This window comes from Pseudogymnoascus destructans (assembly GCF_001641265.1).
Source record: "Pseudogymnoascus destructans isolate 20631-21 unplaced genomic scaffold scaffold_11, whole genome shotgun sequence".
NCBI classification, from domain to species: domain Eukaryota; kingdom Fungi; phylum Ascomycota; class Leotiomycetes; order Thelebolales; family Thelebolaceae; genus Pseudogymnoascus; species Pseudogymnoascus destructans.
In genome coordinates this window covers 1,088,209-1,104,237 of record NW_020167530.1, presented here as the reverse complement: position 1 = coordinate 1,104,237, position 16,029 = coordinate 1,088,209, and the positions used below count along the sequence as shown (strand labels likewise).

Here is a 16,029-nt window from a genome sequence, read left to right as displayed (position 1 = left end):
AACGCTGGTAGACTGGTACAAGGAAATCAGCCAGGAAACGCAGGAAACGCAGGAAACGAAGGAAACGCCACCAGAAATCACCAAAGCACGACAGGATTGGGAAAGAGAGGAGCATATCTGTAACGACACTAGCAGGGTACGGCCTGCTAGTCAGGGGCTGATGCTGGGAAAAGAGAGGTGGCATGGCTGGGAAGGGCTGGGATGGGCCGCTCGACATCACAAACTGTGGGAGCGTTGTGGGACCGGCGTGGGACAGCGGGACTCGTGGAGGCGGCCTGTGAGTGGATGGGAAAGAGGGGATGGTACATCCACTTGTATGTGTCCGCCTGCATGTGACAAAGTACCATCTCCACTCCACCTATCCCCAATCCTGGCAAAGTACCACTGTGATCACATCGCGGCAGCAACGCGACAGGAACCTGACAGGAACCTGACGGGAACTGACAGGAACCTGACAGGAACCTGACAGGAACACGAAAATGCAGTCGTGGAGACTGTGTGGTATAACGCTCCTCCTACCACACACAGACAGCACCACTCAACAACTCCCTCTTGGCCCTCCCATCAGCATCAGGGCTTCGTTTCCCCAGGTCCCTATCCAGTCTTCCCTGCGCTCCCATTCGCTGTGTCTTTGGCGCGGACCTTCTCTGGTCGCTCTCATCACCTTTGCTGACCGGCCGGTGCTGTGCTGCACGCACTCCTTGGGTTACACCTGCTGCACGACGGTGCATATGGAGCAGTCTCTTGTCTCTTGCCCCTCACAGCTTTCTCACTCAGCCACATCTACCTCGGATAGTTGAGGGAGAGAGGAAGAGGGAGATAGTGTGAGGCACCCCACGACCTTATTCCGCCGGATTATGATGACGACGTCCAACGAACGCATAAAGCATGACAAAGTCCAACAAACTCGCAGTGTCGTGTAGAGTGAAGTGGAGCGAGCGCCTATTCTCATCACCAGCAGGTCAGACATGCTAACATACTCTCGAGTATCGGGGGTTGCCTATACTATACCTGCATCCAGTGACCGGGCTATCTATCGGCCATGACGTGCGGCCACCTCATCATGAACAGCTCGCCAAGGCACCTACTTAATTGATCCTTCCGCTCTCTCAGGATCAGCCCCCATGGCAGCCGCCCATCCTTCTCGACTCCATCCAGCTGATCTAAATAAAGACAAGAGGTTTCGTTTTGCCGCTGACAATCTTATCGCTGGCGCGTATCATCGGTGGGCGCGCATCATTACTCTATCACTTGCTAGCTTCGTTTCGCGGCGCTTAAACGATATGGTCACGTGCTTTTCAAAGTTTGGCTCGGAGATCCTACAGTATGTACGAAACTACCCTAATCCATCCCAGGCAGAATCAGGCAACAACGTTTCAGGATGTTGTTGCCTGATTCTGCCTGGTTCTTGGGGCCAGAATCACAGCTCCAAGAAATAGGCGCCTATTGTTGACAAGGGCCTATCTTATTCCGGCGACAATCATTCGACACAATTGTCGTCATCGATTATGAAAGATGAAGAAAGCTAAACGTCACCCTATTTTTTTTTAGCTTCATACCAGCGTAAGAACAACTTCTCTCGTCCGACAGCTGCCTAGTCTACCTGTATCCGGCCCTGGATTGGCTCAAAAAGGCCAAACAGTTGTAAGGACAGTTGTCAGGCCATCCGAGGATCCCGAGCGAGTATTCACCTACTGTATCACATTTCCACTCCACCGTGATGGCCTCACGATATAGTCCCCCGACCCCTCCAAACACCCTCCCTGCAACGCCCACGATGCCAATGCTCAGTCCCATCCTCCTGAGCTGCCTTCTGGTAGCGGGTCTCTACGTGATGTTCACCTGGCACAGCGCCGAATCCGCGCTCTCCAACCCCTGGGTCCCGCCACCCGAGATCGACCTCTTCGTGCAATGCATCAAGGGCAATGATTCCGAACTCGTATCGTACGCAAGCGCGCTCATTACCGCGACGCCGCTCCGCACAAGCGGGCGGCACATCCTCGATGCGGATGATAAACCCATCAAGCTCGCGTCGGTGAATTGGTACGGTGGGAGTGATGAGCTCTTCGTGCCCTCGGGGCTGGATATACAGCACCGCTCTGCTATCGCGAGGACGATCCGGAAGTTGGGGTTTAATAGTGTGCGATTGCCTTATTCAGACGAAATGGTCGTTACCAACCCTCGCATCCCCCCGTCATTGCTCGCCGCGAACCCCGACCTCGTCAACCTCCGCGCCTTAGACATCTTCGAAGCTGTGATCAACGCCCTCACGGAGGAGGGTCTGGCGGTTGTGGTTAATAACCATATTACGCATGCGACGTGGTGCTGCGGCGCCAATCCGTGCGATGGGCTGTGGTACAACACGCACCTGCCGGCATCCGCATGTCGGATCCACCAGTCCGAGTCGGGATGGGTGGACAACTGGGTCACGGTTATGGAACCGCATGTGAACAATCCCCTGGTCATCGCTGCGGATTTGAGGAATGAGGTCAGGGCGCTTTGGGGGACGATGAGTTGGGAGAGGTGGGCGAGGGCGGCGGAGAGGGCGGGGAATAGGTTGTTGGGGATGAGGAGCGATTGGTTGATTGTGGTTGGAGGATTGGGCTCGCAGAATTTCCTGAATGAGGTGAGGGAGAGGCCAGTTAGGCTAGTGGTGCCGGGGAGGGTGGTGTATTCGTCGCATGTGTATAGTTGGTCGGGGTGGGGGAGTCGGGATGGCCGGTATGCGAAAAGGCCGTATGCGTCGTTTGTCAAGTCGATGAGGGAGAATTGGGGGTATCTGGTTGAGGGGGACATTGCGCCTGTGTGGGTTGGGGAGTTTGGAGCACCAGCGAAGCCGGGGGAGGGGGATGCGAGATACTGGCGCCACTTGATGAGGTATTTGAAGAAGATTGATGCGGATTTCGCGTATTGGGCTATCAATCCCAGGAAGCCAAGAGATGACGACGAGGAGACGTATTCGTTGGTGGAGGATGATTGGGAGACACCGGTGTTGGACTACAGGATGAAAGATATGCTGGAGTTGATGAAGAAAAAGCATTGAGGCTTGCTTTTGTGGCTCGCTCTTCCTTCTATGTGAGAGCTGAGGGAGTTACGGTTCTAAGGCATGGAAGGTTCGCATTTTGTACCACCGGACGACCTTACGATTTGTGCTGGCTGGTGGGGAGAGGTAAATGCACTTCTCCGTGATTTAAGGCGCTTATAGAGAACAAATTGTAACAGAGGTTAACTTAATCTTACAAGATTCTTCATTCTCCTCTTCGGTAGCAGGGAACCGGCCACGTCTGCATAAAATAGCCGGAGCTCAAGGCGGGTGCTGAGCTCAAAACGAGCCTTCCGAGTTAACCCCAGCACCCAGCCTGACCTACTACCAGACAAGAAATATGCCCGACTTATAAGGATAAAAATCCCAGCCCTGTTCAATTGAATCCTACAGCTACAGAAACCTCACACATAGTCCCCAGGCCAGAAGGATATATATGTTAGTCTGGAAATTATCTTTATATCAAGGCTTCACTGCAATTACAACCAAGATGTCCCACCAGGATCCGACGTCAATCAGCCTCGTCGCCAGCCTCGTCGCCAGCCTCGCCCTAGCATCACAAACGCGGAAACCAAACTGACGATTCACTCTACGACCCCAGATACACTTTCTACCAACAGCTTCTCACCAAAGCATGCATCTAGCTCGCTATGAGTCCGCGCAGCGGTTTCGAAGAAATCACCGTGAAGCCTCTGGGCCACCAGAGCGGACGTGATCGTGTAAGTTACTCCTCGTAATTTCTGCATGTAACCTTGGAGGTGCGATGCATGGACGACGCTGAACTGAGCTGATGAGTTGTGATAGTACCCGAGGAAATATGTGGATGATAATGATATAGAGATCCCACGATGTGCGACGTGGGGTATGAATCTTACTGCGCTTTCGCAGGTATATAATGTGAGCAAGCCCTCATCCGTCAAACTGTGGTCGAATCTGTGTTGGAGCCCCTCATCTTCTGGTCCAGTCTTGCCTCGACGCCTCAACAAGTCTCCCCTCCCACCCATGAATCCCCTCACTAACGCACCGTCAAAGATGTACATCGTAGCCTACGGCTCCAAAATCCACATCTACAAACCCACCGGCCCCCAACAATTCCTCGCCACCGAACCCCTTCTCATCCTCGACCTCCCCTCCACCCCCGAAGCCGACGCCCTCCGCGACAAAGACGCCTACAGCACACACAGCATCAACCATCTCATAGTCGGCAACCTCGGCACCCGTGAGATCATCCTCTGCGCCTGCGCCGACGGCGACGTCCTCGCATACTACACCACGCCCGTCTACCGGGCCACGCTCACCACTCCCTCCACGCCTCCGTCCACTCCACCCTCCAGTACCCCTCCACTCACATCGCCACAACCAGCCTCCTTCTTCCACGAAAACGTCAGCATCAGCGCCTGGGGCCTCGCAATCCACTCCCAATCGCGCCTCCTGGCCGTAAGCTCCAACAAGCATGAAGTCCAAGTTTTCGCCTTCGCGCTCTCCTCCGCCGCCCCCTCCCCTTCGCGCCCTCATTCGCCATCCCTCTGCCGCCCCTTATCCAACTTCCCCTTGATCTCGCCACTCCCCCCCTCCCCGCCATCTCGCTGCGACAATTTCCGGCTGTGCTTACGGTTGGGGACGCGGGGGGATAATATCCCTTCCATCGCGTTCACGTCGACGCCGGGGGGAGAGGCGGATAGTGTCGTCGCCTCGGATATTAGGGGGGCGCTGTGGTTTCTCTCGCTTTGGGATTGGGGCGTGCAGACAAGGATCCCTACGTCGCCGGGGGGTGTGAATTGGCGGCGCGAGCCCCAGGGATGGGGGGTGCTTGTGCTGGATGACAAGTTTGGGCGCGGCGCGAAGGAGGTGGAAGAGGCGTTTGGATGTACACCTGGGGACAGGGAGGGGGAATGGGATATCAGTCGCTCGATTGCGGTGGTCCGTGGTCAGAGAGTTGGGGCGAGGGAGAGTGTGGATGATTATCCAGGGGGGTTTTTTGCGTGGGGGTATGGGGCGGGAGGGGGGTTGGATGTGACGGATGTGGAGGGGGTGGATTTGGGGCTTTATTGGGGGGATTTGTTGGATGCGGATGAGATGGATGATGAGGATTTTGATGGGGATGAGGAGATGGATGGTGACGATGATGACGAGGAAGAAAGCGAAGATTCCGCAACCAACTCACCCACCTCACCTCTTCCCGTTCCAGTCCCACCGCATCATCTCATACTACATCTCAACAGACACGCATTAACACTGTATCCTCCGACGGGCAGAGCGACATTCTGTTCCCCTCTACTGCGCCAGGATTCTTCTCATGCGTCAGCCCCATTCGCCCACCCGATGGAGTTCTACAACCGCTTGAACATGGCGGTGCCAGTGCACGGGATTAGTTGCGTCGTGATCGGGTCGCAGGTCGGAAGGGTGGGTATTGTGAGGATAATGAAAGGGGGCGTTCGAGAAAGCAGAGGGGGTAAGGAGGGAAATGAAGGAAAGACCAGGAATGGAGAAAAGAACGGGAATGGAGGAAAGGACGAGAATGGGAGAAAGACCGGGAATGGAGGGAAGAAGGGCGAAAACGGAGGATCTATACCCGCAACAACAATGCGACTCGAAACCATCCTCCCCCTCGCCTCCCAAGAAGGCCGCAACCGCGAACGCCCTACCACAGGACTACACGGCGTGGCTGTCTCGCCAATGCCGGAGTGGTTACCTGGGTTGCAGGGCTCACTTGGTGAGGGGGGTAATGGGGGGATAGCGCGGAGGAGAAGGGGCGTGAAGAGGTGGCGAGTTATGATGCAGTATTGGGATTTGAGCGTACTGAGTTATGTGATTAGTGATGAGCGGGCGTTGGGGGCGGAGGGTTTATGAGAAGGTTGGAGGGGGAGTTTGGGCGCGAGTTTTGGGTTGGGGATTGAAAGGGGAATTGGGGATAGGGGCGGTATTTTGGGAGGGATATGTATAATGCTATATAATCCAAAAAATGTTCGTTTTAAGGTCACGGTTAGACATGGTAGAAGCATGCGTCTACCGTATCTATAAAGGTGGCTGGCGTATCTTTGCATGTATGAGTTACGGATTATCCCCCTCCAAATTACCCCCGCTGATCCACCATCTTCGCCCTAGAGCAAAGCATAGCACAGCACAGCAGGAAGTCACATAACCCTCAGAACAGATTTAGCGCCATGGATACAAACATGACTATAAACCATTCAGCGAAGGACACTCAAGGAGATTGTTTTCGATAAAAGCAACATCCACCTTCAAGCCAAAAACATCCCTGAAAGTACTGTCTGACGGCAAGTAAGGGGCAGAAATCGTGATGTCTTGCGCCTGTAGAAAGCGTGGTGTTGAAGAAGGTGATCTGCTGTTGATCACACTTCACGCCGCCGGCAAAGATGGGCTGGTTCGTTACATTGACATAGCTTGAATGGAGTTTAGCATAACACTTTAAAACAGGTTTGGGCATATGTACAATTCAAGTGGCCGCGGGCCAACCGATGGAAGAGCCTTGGATTTAGTTTTGACTACCGCGCTGTCGCTCTCGTTAGTGTATGCGTTTAAGAAGATCTCCTACCCCCTCCAGGAATGAGCGAAGGTGTAGGAATTATTTTCTCGTTTAAACGTTGCCATATGCCTCGGATCCTTCGATTGCAGCCGTATTCGTCCCTGTGAGGATGAGATATTTCCATAGACGAAGCTTGAGCAACCATCTCGAGCAGGTCTACAAATGGGTAGAATATGTGAACGGACTTCAGTCTGTGAGTTAGGGGCAGGTTTGGCAAGAGTATGGAGAAGAGGTAAACTCGCTTGGAAATCTGGTATAAGCTGAGTCCCGTTCAAACCAACGTCGTGATCGAGGATTGACCGGATGATTAGCTGATACGAGGGTTGTCAGTTACTCTATTTTCAATGCGCATTGTGGCACTCTTGTTTACAGGATACATAGGGAATCCCGGCAACGCGGATTTAATAGCCTTCTTCGGAATGCCATATTGGGATGGGATGATTTCCTGTGCGAGCGAATACGGAATTGGAACCACAGCGATCGTGCCGTTTATAGTTCCGGACAGAAGTTGGATAAAGAGTGCCGATTGGATTGGGCGCAGAATCAACAAGGTTTTGGGATGATGGTGAAGTCGTGGGAGCCGCGAGGGCAGTCGCACATAGCAGACACGCGACTTGGAAATTAGAGAGATGCATTTTGAGACAAAATACTTCGTAAGAACGTATGCACAAGCTTTGAAAAATAAGAATGGGCTTGAAGATGATGTTGTTGAATTTAAGACGCATATACTCTAGGCTTTTATTATAAATGGCTGGGGAAGTCGCTTCAGCTGAGCTATATTCACATCGTACAGCATATATCATGTAAGAACTAATACCAATTAGGCTAATTAAGGATCAAATCAGCTCCTTCAGCTAAAAATAATCAGCCTTATAATGGTTTTCTCTACTAATAATAAGCGGCTCTTTGCAGTAGAGGAGCCTTGCTCTCATAGGTATAAGGCTGTAGCCGTGTCAAGTGTTATCAAACGTCTTATATTTACAGAAGTCATAGCTGTTATTGATAAAGCCCTCTATCGATTTGCGACGTGACGCCAGAAACCCCTCATCATCCAGGTATCGAACTCTGTAATATGAGAGCTGCCCGCGAGCATGATGAAGTTTGTTTGACCAGTAGGTGTCCAGTCATAGAAGTCATCGAACCCCATTGTGTGACCCTGAATGGTAAGCACTCCAATTAGATAGCAAAAACTTACAAACTCATGTAGCCAAATGTGCGGATTGTCGAGAGCAGGCAAGAAATACTCGCGCCCAACACGTTGGCCCCAGTCACCACCAGCACCGCCATCCATTCCTGCTGTGAGCCAAAGAGACACGTCATAGTGGTGGTCAGCTCCTCCTGGATAGGAGACATAGTTGTTATCTTGGTGGAAAAAGCGACCACAGCGGGGGTCACACTCCGGTACACCGTCTTGATCTGTCATGGTATAGACGTCGATGCCAGAGGTAGAACCTTGGAGGAGGTTCGTGTTTCTAGCCGCCCACCCAACTACACCGACAGGAATGTTGTCGTAAGGCCAGCCCATGAACCCAGTGAGATTGTCGGTCCATTTCTTGACGTTTGTCTGGAGAGAGCTCGCAATGGCTGTGCGTTGAGCCTCGGTCACAGTGGCACTAGAGTCCCAACGGACATGGAAGTTGACAATTTCATAATAGATTTACTTGGTAGGAATAGCACACCTAGTAGGAGTAGTTGAAAAATGGGACAGAGGAATGTAATGCCTTTTAATAAATCCCCTCGTCGCATTAATTTCAATTAGGGAAGGGGAATCGCGAAACGGAAGAATTCCTCAAGTTTTCTTGCTTCAGTCGTGGGACATAATCTATAATTTTGATTTAAGTTCCACCGTAGATAAACCCTCATTAAGATGGAACTGTTGCCATGAGGTGAAGATGGATTCAAATTGCGGGGAAAAGAGATGGAGAGTCTGTCTGATTAGTGGAGCAAGTTATTTGTTTCAGATGCCCACTTTAGAAAGTTTAACTAAACGTCAGGGGTTGATTATTGCCTGTTCTCCTGCCTTGGCCAAAAGATTATCAAGAAGGGAAGCTCGGTATATATCTGCCGCGATGTAATATGTTAAGGTAAGAATGGAGCCTATGGAACCAGATGGCTACAAGGCATTGCAAATTAGCGGCAATAGGTAGAAAATTGAATAAACGGCAATTTACCTCTGCGAGATACTTCATAAAGGATCTTGTCATCGTAGAGTGGGAGGGGTTTATATCTAACCTGATTGCACCTGTGCCGATGGATGCCGCTGCAATGTCGGACTTAGCCTGGATAGTTTCATATGCTTCAGATTATCCTCTGCTCCCTAGTAGACTCCCCGATCCTATCAAACCTAAACACGATTCAACTCACGTTGAAAATCTTATAAATTCGCGTCGGAATTGGATACATCTGATGAGCGTCAAAGCCTCCCATATATGTCACCAAAACAACTGCATGGGTTGATGAAGGAGGAGTTACAATTGTGTCAGGGCAATGAACTGCTGTGGGGGGTGAGCTATGCGTGCGCGTCAAGAAAGGGGAAAGAGGGGGTCGATGGTGAGATAGAGACGACAGCAACAGCAAAGGCGCAACGACAGTAGAACCGACGGCAACAGCAAAGTCGGCAGCCCGCCCCCCCGTCTCCAAACCGGCATACCAACGTGCCATCACCACCACGATGCCAAACCCCGCGCCCGCACAGAACAACCATGGGCCAGGGGTCACCAGAGGAGGTAGATCCTTAGTCTCTGCATCGTGGAGTGGGAAGGGTTTATGTACAACCTGCGCACGCCGATTCCCCATAGATGCCGCCGTGGTAGCTGCATGTGTTGGTATAGATAGTTTCATATCGCCATAGATTCCTCAAAGTCAACCCCCATCCCATTGAACCAAACTCCAAGCACCATCACCAAACAAGGGCCGAGCAGCCTATAAATTTGTAGCCACCGCAGTTGTAGAATCACAAAAAAGAGATGAAAGATACCATCGTCTCAATCCATAGAGGTAGCGAGGCGATGCGTCTTTGATGAGATCGAGAGGCGGAAGAATGGCTCTGCGAATGCGTTGTGTATGGCGCCGACGGCAGTGATGAAGGAGTAACGGTGTGGATAGGGGTATTGACAAGAAAAGTGTAATGACAGCAAAGTGATAACGACGGCAGCAGCCAACAAAAATGATAGAAACAAGAAGAACGCCCTCAACCCGCTACCCAAGTATTCTCCAGATGGAAATGTAGGCGTTCTGCTCAGCCAAGCATGTATCGATGTGATTCTGCTGTCACGTTGTTATCCTCGGTTTGCGGCATCTGGATTTCCATTTATCCTTCTCGGACGCTAGAACCGCGGGGATACTGGGAGAGGGGATGGATGGGACTATAATGCATGGTGCCTTGAAGCGCCGTATGAAGGGGGTGGAGGAGATGTCAGGTTGAGAGGGTGATGAGGTCTGGGGAGACGGGGTATAGAGCGCCTATGGCTTTTGTTACCACGAGATATTATGTAGAGGGGAATGGATAGGTGCTATGGCCCCGAAGTTCGTCGTCCGGGTGATGTTTGCGAAAGGGATAGGGGTATGGGGAGGACGTGGATAACAGGTGATAGCAATAAGTGATGCACTATAACCTATGCCCCTGATCCCACCACAAGACAAGACATCAAAGACCCCAAAGATCACAAAGATCACAAAGATCACAAAGATCACATCTTATAGACAGTAAGGTACCAAACGGTGCAAATGTGCTCGTACAGCTGTGTCATGCGGTCCCTGCTAGCGAGTGAGAGGTAGTGTGAGAGGGGAGGGGGTGACAGCAGACTATCAACGACAGTAAGACCCGTATCGACAGTGAGGTATTAATGACAGTAGAACCAGCAACAACAACCCGTCATCCCCCATCCACAGCCCGCCCTCACTCAAAACCCCAACTCACCGTCCCAACCCACGACTCAGTGTCGTCAGCCACCCCACAGACACCAACTGGGTCCTAGGGGTCACTGTGGTTGACCTGCCTGTTGCGAGTGATGCTGGGGGGGGGTGAGGGGGGGGTTATACAAACCTGGATCGGATCGGCGGATGATGGAGAAGGGGGGAGGGGTAGAAGGGGTTGAAGAGGGGATGGATAGCTCGGTTTAATACGTGATTCCCACGATTGCTGCCGGGGGGTTACCTATATAGATATTAAATCCGAACCCCCCCTCTTCTTCTCTCCCTCCCCTCTTACACCGTTCCCACCGCAAACCCCCGTAAATCCCCAAGCATGAAAAGAACCCCCTCCCTCTCTCCCACTCCTCTCTTTCCACCATCTAACAAGAGGAATAATTCATAGACGGCGTATCTGTGGACGGCATGATAGCCACGACTACAAAACGTTAACGGCTGCGTCCTGCTCCTCCGCGAGAGAGGGGTTGTGCGAGAGGGCGGGATGGGGTGAGGTGAGGATGGAGTTGTGTTTGCGGCCGTGTCGGTGAGAAGGGGGTGACAGGAGGGTATCAACGACAGCAGAACCAGAAACGACAACAATAACCCAGTGATAGCAACACCCCCTCACCACCCTCCATCCACCACCCATCCATCCGCAATCCTACGCTTAACAACTCACGAATACTCCAACTGTCCCAGAGACCCCACCTAGGGTCTTCTGCCAGGTTGATGTGTGCCTTGTCTGTTTACGTGAGGCCCGGGGGGGGGGGGGGTGGTATTTATACAACCCAAAGCAGATCGGTTGTTGGTGGTGGGGGAGGGCCGGAGGAGGGGAATGGGGGATGTGGATGTGGGATGGTTCATACAATTCCTGCGTTCTCATATTATAACACGAATAACCACCCCCATCTTCCGCCCCCTTTCCCTTCTTTCTCCCTCTTCCCTCCTACAAAACCATCCACCACCCCCTCCACGCTTAAACCAAAACCTCGAGTATAAAAGCACCCCCCCCCCCCCCCAACTTCTCCTCCTTCCCAATTTTATTTCGCCAAACTACTACGACAAAGTTGAACAGAAACTGGGCAGAAGTACGGAAAAGGGGTGTCGGAATGGGTGTATATGTATGGCTGTCCTGTCCCTAAAAGCGGGGCGTGGGTGGTGATGGTGTGGCGGTGATGGGAAAAGGGGGTGACAGTAGGGAGGCAGTGACAGCAGGGTACTAACGACGACAGCATATATAACGACAGTACCCTGTCGAAAGCACCCCCTTCACACTCTCTCCACTACCTCCTCCTCACTCACAACTCACGACCCCGCCACCCCAACTGCCCCACATCCACCCCCACCTGGGTCTTCTATCGCGTTGATGTTTGACTTGTCTGTTGTACGTGGGGCCGGGGGAGGGGGTATTTATACAACCCGAACCAAACCGGCTGTTTGTGGGTGAGACGCGTAGGATGGGGTGAGAGGGGATGGATAGGTTGTTCGCATGATTCCTACATGGAGTGTGAGTGATGCCTCGATATAAAATTCAAATACCCTCCCCCCCTCTTCTCCCCCCTCTTCTCCCCCCTCTTCTCCCCCCTCTTCTCCCCCCTCTTCTCCCCCCTTTCCCCAAAACCCCAAGTATAAAAACAACCCCCCCCCCCAACTCAAACCTTCACCACAGAACAAAAGCGCAGTTAAGAATGCGCAATTAAGAAAACGTGGCTGGGATAGGGAAAGCGGTTTCGGAATGGGTATGCTGCTGTGTCCCCTCCCTCCGGGAGGCCGTGACAGCAGACTCAGAAACGACAGCAACACCCCACCACCGAACCATCCATCCACAGCCCCGCCTCCATCTCACACTCCACACCCCACAACCCCGCGCAGCCCAGCTTAGCACAACCAACCCCGCCCTCACACGGTCAACCCTGTATTCACCAGCCATACCCCTGTTCGACCTGTCTGTTTCGAGTGATACCAAGAAGGGAGGCGGGCCCGCCCTGCTGTGGCGCGTGAAGTGGGTGTGGGGGATAGATGTGTCACGGCACTGCGGGGGATGATTGGATTTTTGATATTAATTTGATTTGTGTTTATATTTCTAACTTCTCCCCTCCTGTTCCCTTCCTCTCCACGTCCAATTTCAACTTCCACTTCACCTCGCTCGTATGCACGAGAGCGACTGACTGTGCTTTTGGTATCTTGAACAAAACGAAACTCCCTTCTTCTCCTTTCCTTTCCCCTTCCCAGGATATATATTTGCAACCGGTTCCCCAAACATGCTCCCCAACCGATCCGATAATGAAAATGATAAAAAAATGCCAGGAAACTTTGCGTAGATGGCGATGATGATGGAGAAAAGATGGCGTATGATGATGATGATAAGAAAGAACACCCGCTGAAAAAGATCGAAGACGCCCGTCCGTACTCGCACAGAAAATGTACAACTCCCTCAAGGTCAGATAGTGGTATCACCATCTACCCACTCCTCCTCCCCTCCACCCCCCCTCTGCTCCCACTGCGGTCACTCTCACTCCCCATCTCAACCTTCTCATTCATCTCCCCACTCCCCACCGCAACACCCTCCTCCAACCCCCCCAGCCTTCCCCCAACAAGCGTCCCCTGCGTCCCAACCGCCGAGCTCGCGCTCCCCTTCGCCACCCCCCCTCCCTCACTCCCCCTCCTACTACTCGCATCCATACCCATCCCCGACGCGCCCGACAGTGACGCCATCTCGCCGTGTTCGGGGATACCGTGGCGGTCGGAGGGTTCGATGCGTTCCTCGACCTGGCTCATCCCCTCTTTTGCAGGGGTCCAGGCGAGGTAATCACGGCGGACTTCAACGTAGTCGTATGCGAATTCACCGAGTTGATCGTCGTCCATGCCCAACAACTCCGCCGCCTCATCGGCCCTGAGTTTCAAGCCCGGCACGAAATTAATGGTGTAGGCGAGTATAGCAGACATGAGGAAGGCGTAAGTTCCGCAGGCGAGGATGTACGCGACCTGGATATAGAGCTGGCGGTAGTTATGCACGAGCCAGCCGCCGGTGAGGACGCCGGTGTTGACGCCGTCGAGGCCGATGATGGTGGGGGTTGCGAAAAGGGCGTTGAAGAGGAGGCCCACGACGCCGGCGATGCCGTGCTCGGCGAAGACGTCCATGGAGTCGTCGATTTGGATCCAGAATTTGACTGAAAGGGCGATCCGTTAGCTTGTGTTGTTTTGAATGGGAGGATTGAAGGGGGGGAACTACATACTCTTCGTGGCGAAGTTAGCAACGACGCCCGTGACGACGCCGAGGAGGACGGAGGCCCAGAGTGGGATGAAACCCGAAGCAGGCGTGGCGGCGACGAGGCCAGAGATGCAGCCGGAACACCACCCGACCATAGACCACTTCCTTGCCAAGCGGAAATCGAGAAGACACCATGTGGCAGCCGCCACCATAGCAGTCAAGCACGAGTTCCAACATGCCATAACCGCTCTCAGATTCGCACCAAACGCACTCCCGCCATTAAACCCCAGCCATCCAAACCACAGCAACACCGTGCCCAACGTAATGAGCGACACGTTATGCGGGCGAAAGTTAAGCATCATTTTCTCCTGACGCTTTCCGAGGACCATACTGTAAGCCAACGCGGAGCAGCCGGAGGCGATCTCGACGGGGCCGCCGCCGGCGTAGTCGAGGACGCCGTATTTGAAGGCCCAGCCGTTGGAGTTCCAGATCCAGCAGGTGATGGGGCAGTAGACGAGGGTGGCCCAGCAGAAGGTGAAGACCATGGCGGGGATGAGGCGGCCGCGTTCGGCGACGGCGCCCATGACGATTGCGGCGGTTACGGCGCAGAACATCATCTGGGGGTTGTTAGTGCGGTGTTCCCATGTTCTCTCTCACTGTGAATAGTGGAAAGGGAAGAATGGGGGAGGGGAGTATACCTGGTAAAACGAGAACAACAACTCCGGAATCAACGGACTCCCCGGCGACGGCGCCCCGAGGGTCTTCATCAACCCGAAGTGCTTCAGATCACCAATAAACCCATTCGTCGCACTCTGGCTGAACGCTAACGAGTATCCCCAGAAATACCACTGAAACACAATCACCGAGAAACTGCCCATACAGGCCCAGATCATGGAAAGCGCGGACTTTCGACGCGCGAGCCCGGAGTAGAGGAACCCCAGCCCCGGGATCATGAGAAGGACCATGCAGCAGGCGACGAGAATGAAGGCTTGGTCGCCGGATTGGTACCATTGGTTTAGGTTGGTTGTTGCTGCGGGGGTGTGAGTTTTTGCTCGTGTTTTGAGGGGTACTTTGGGGGAGGGCGTACTGCTATCTCCTCCATCGCCTTCGGTGCCGTTGAAGGGCACGGGGGGTCCAATGCCGGTGTACGACATGTCTGCAGGCGGATGCCCTCAGAGAGGACGCGTGGGGTGTGAAGTGTTCGAGGTGGCGCTGGCAGGCTTTTGCGTTGGAGATTGAAGAGAGGATTCGTGAGGTGAGAGGAGGATCAAGTGGCGGGATGTGTGTCGGGTGGAGAATTGGGGGGATATATGTATATCGTGTGCGTTGTCGTCCTCGTACGGAAGAAGTTGCAGTCGTGGGGATATTTTTCTTCTTCTTCTCAGGGTAGTTTCAAGCAGCAAAGGCAAGTTTCAATATGGCACGCGAGGATTGGAAATGCAGCAGTGTGGGAGGAGGGAGGCGGGAGGAGGAGGGAGGAGGAAGGTATTTAGCCCAGACCCCGATACCCAACCCAGCCACGAATAGAACATTGGGGGCTGGCTGGGTCTAGGTTCCTCACCCTCGCCGTGGCATCTGTGGGGTTTTCCGGACCGCATATGATGCAGTGGGTTTCCTTTTCTTTTTCCTTTCCTTCCTTTCGTTCCATGTCCCGGTGTGCCCGGAATCGGTAGTCGACGGGATGGGGTGGGGGGAGGGGGGGGGACGGATGGGGGTTTTTTGTGGGTAGGGATGGGGGATGGGGATTGGGAGGGGATGGGGATGGGGATGGGGAGGGAAGAGGGAAGAGTAGAGAGGTAGAAAGGGCAGGGAGGGATGGCAGAGGACAGAGATAGAGATGGAAGGAGCTAGAGGGAGGAGGGAGGAGGGAGGAGGGAGGAGGGAGGAGGGAGGAGGGAGGAGGGAGGAGGGAGGAGGGAGGAGGGAGGAGGGAGGAGGGGAGGGAGGCGGTTAGTAGGGGGCGGTTAGTCGTCGTTGGGTGTGGAGAGTTGGAGAGTTGGAGAGTGGAGAGTTGGAGAGTGGAGGGGTCGGTCGCAGCCAATGGGCGGGCGTGTAGCGGCTGATTAGAGACGTGGATAAGGCTACGACACTCGTCCTGTCGAGAGATTAGCATTAGTGTAAGCTGAGGGTAAAAGTAGAGTAGTAGTCGTCTAGTAGTAGTCGTAGTAGTCGTCTAGTAGTAGTCGTCTAGTAGTAGTCGTCTAGTAGTAGTCGTAGTAGTCGTCTAGTAGTAGTCGTCTAGTAGTAGTCGTAGGCAAACAGTACATTACTTCCTCCTACAAAATATACCATCCAACAAAGTATCTTCTCGTTAGCCCC

The 16,029-nt window shown here is 53.3% G+C and overlaps 4 protein-coding genes across 4 annotated transcripts; 2 read left to right on the top strand and 2 right to left on the bottom strand.

Moving 5' to 3' along the window:
- Positions 1-1,441: 1,441 nt before the first annotated feature.
- VC83_05160 (uncharacterized protein) lies at positions 1,442-3,169 on the top strand. Its single transcript, XM_024468785.1, has one exon. The coding sequence runs from the start codon at positions 1,721-1,723 to the stop codon at positions 3,041-3,043; it is 1,323 nt and encodes a 440-aa protein (XP_024323970.1). The 5' UTR covers positions 1,442-1,720; the 3' UTR covers positions 3,044-3,169.
- Positions 3,170-3,449: 280 nt separating this feature from the next.
- VC83_05159 (uncharacterized protein) lies at positions 3,450-5,920 on the top strand. The gene is made up of 3 exons (XM_024468784.1): positions 3,450-3,762; positions 3,848-3,940; positions 4,076-5,920. The coding sequence occupies exons 1-3, from the start codon at positions 3,694-3,696 to the stop codon at positions 5,891-5,893; spliced, it is 1,980 nt and encodes a 659-aa protein (XP_024323835.1). The 5' UTR covers positions 3,450-3,693; the 3' UTR covers positions 5,894-5,920.
- Positions 5,921-7,602: 1,682 nt separating this feature from the next.
- On the bottom strand, positions 7,603-9,680 carry VC83_05158 (uncharacterized protein; the record flags this gene model as incomplete). Its single annotated transcript, XM_024468783.1, has 3 exons — positions 9,188-9,680; positions 7,786-8,174; positions 7,603-7,746 (listed from the first exon to the last, which is right to left on the bottom strand). The coding sequence occupies exons 1-3, from the start codon at positions 9,429-9,431 to the stop codon at positions 7,603-7,605; spliced, it is 777 nt and encodes a 258-aa protein (XP_024323834.1). The 5' UTR covers positions 9,432-9,680.
- Positions 9,681-12,563: 2,883 nt separating this feature from the next.
- Positions 12,564-15,393, bottom strand: VC83_05157 (uncharacterized protein). Its single transcript, XM_024468782.1, has 4 exons — positions 14,798-15,393; positions 14,409-14,740; positions 13,736-14,327; positions 12,564-13,669 (listed from the first exon to the last, which is right to left on the bottom strand). Exons 1-4 carry the CDS (start codon positions 14,862-14,864, stop codon positions 12,960-12,962), a joined length of 1,701 nt encoding a protein of 566 aa, XP_024323839.1. The 5' UTR covers positions 14,865-15,393; the 3' UTR covers positions 12,564-12,959.
- Between the last annotated feature and the right edge of the window lie 636 nt (positions 15,394-16,029).

Excerpts from the sequence above, each read along its gene's own strand:
- VC83_05159 (XM_024468784.1), top strand. The coding sequence starts at position 3,694 with ATGAGTCCGCGCAGCGGTTTCGAAGAAATCACCGTGAAGCCTCTGGGC. Across the intron at positions 3,763-3,847 it reads ACCAGAGCGGACGTGATCGT|TACCCGAGGAAATATGTGGA; the intron begins GTAAGTTACTCC and ends GAGTTGTGATAG. Across the intron at positions 3,941-4,075 it reads CGCTTTCGCAGGTATATAAT|ATGTACATCGTAGCCTACGG; the intron begins GTGAGCAAGCCC and ends GCACCGTCAAAG.
- VC83_05157 (XM_024468782.1), bottom strand. The coding sequence starts at position 14,864 with ATGTCGTACACCGGCATTGGACCCCCCGTGCCCTTCAACGGCACCGAA. Across the intron at positions 14,741-14,797 it reads AGGCGATGGAGGAGATAGCA|CAACAACCAACCTAAACCAA; the intron begins GTACGCCCTCCC and ends ACACCCCCGCAG. Across the intron at positions 13,670-13,735 it reads TGCTAACTTCGCCACGAAGA|TCAAATTCTGGATCCAAATC; the intron begins GTATGTAGTTCC and ends TCGCCCTTTCAG.
- VC83_05160 (XM_024468785.1), top strand. The coding sequence starts at position 1,721 with ATGGCCTCACGATATAGTCCCCCGACCCCTCCAAACACCCTCCCTGCA.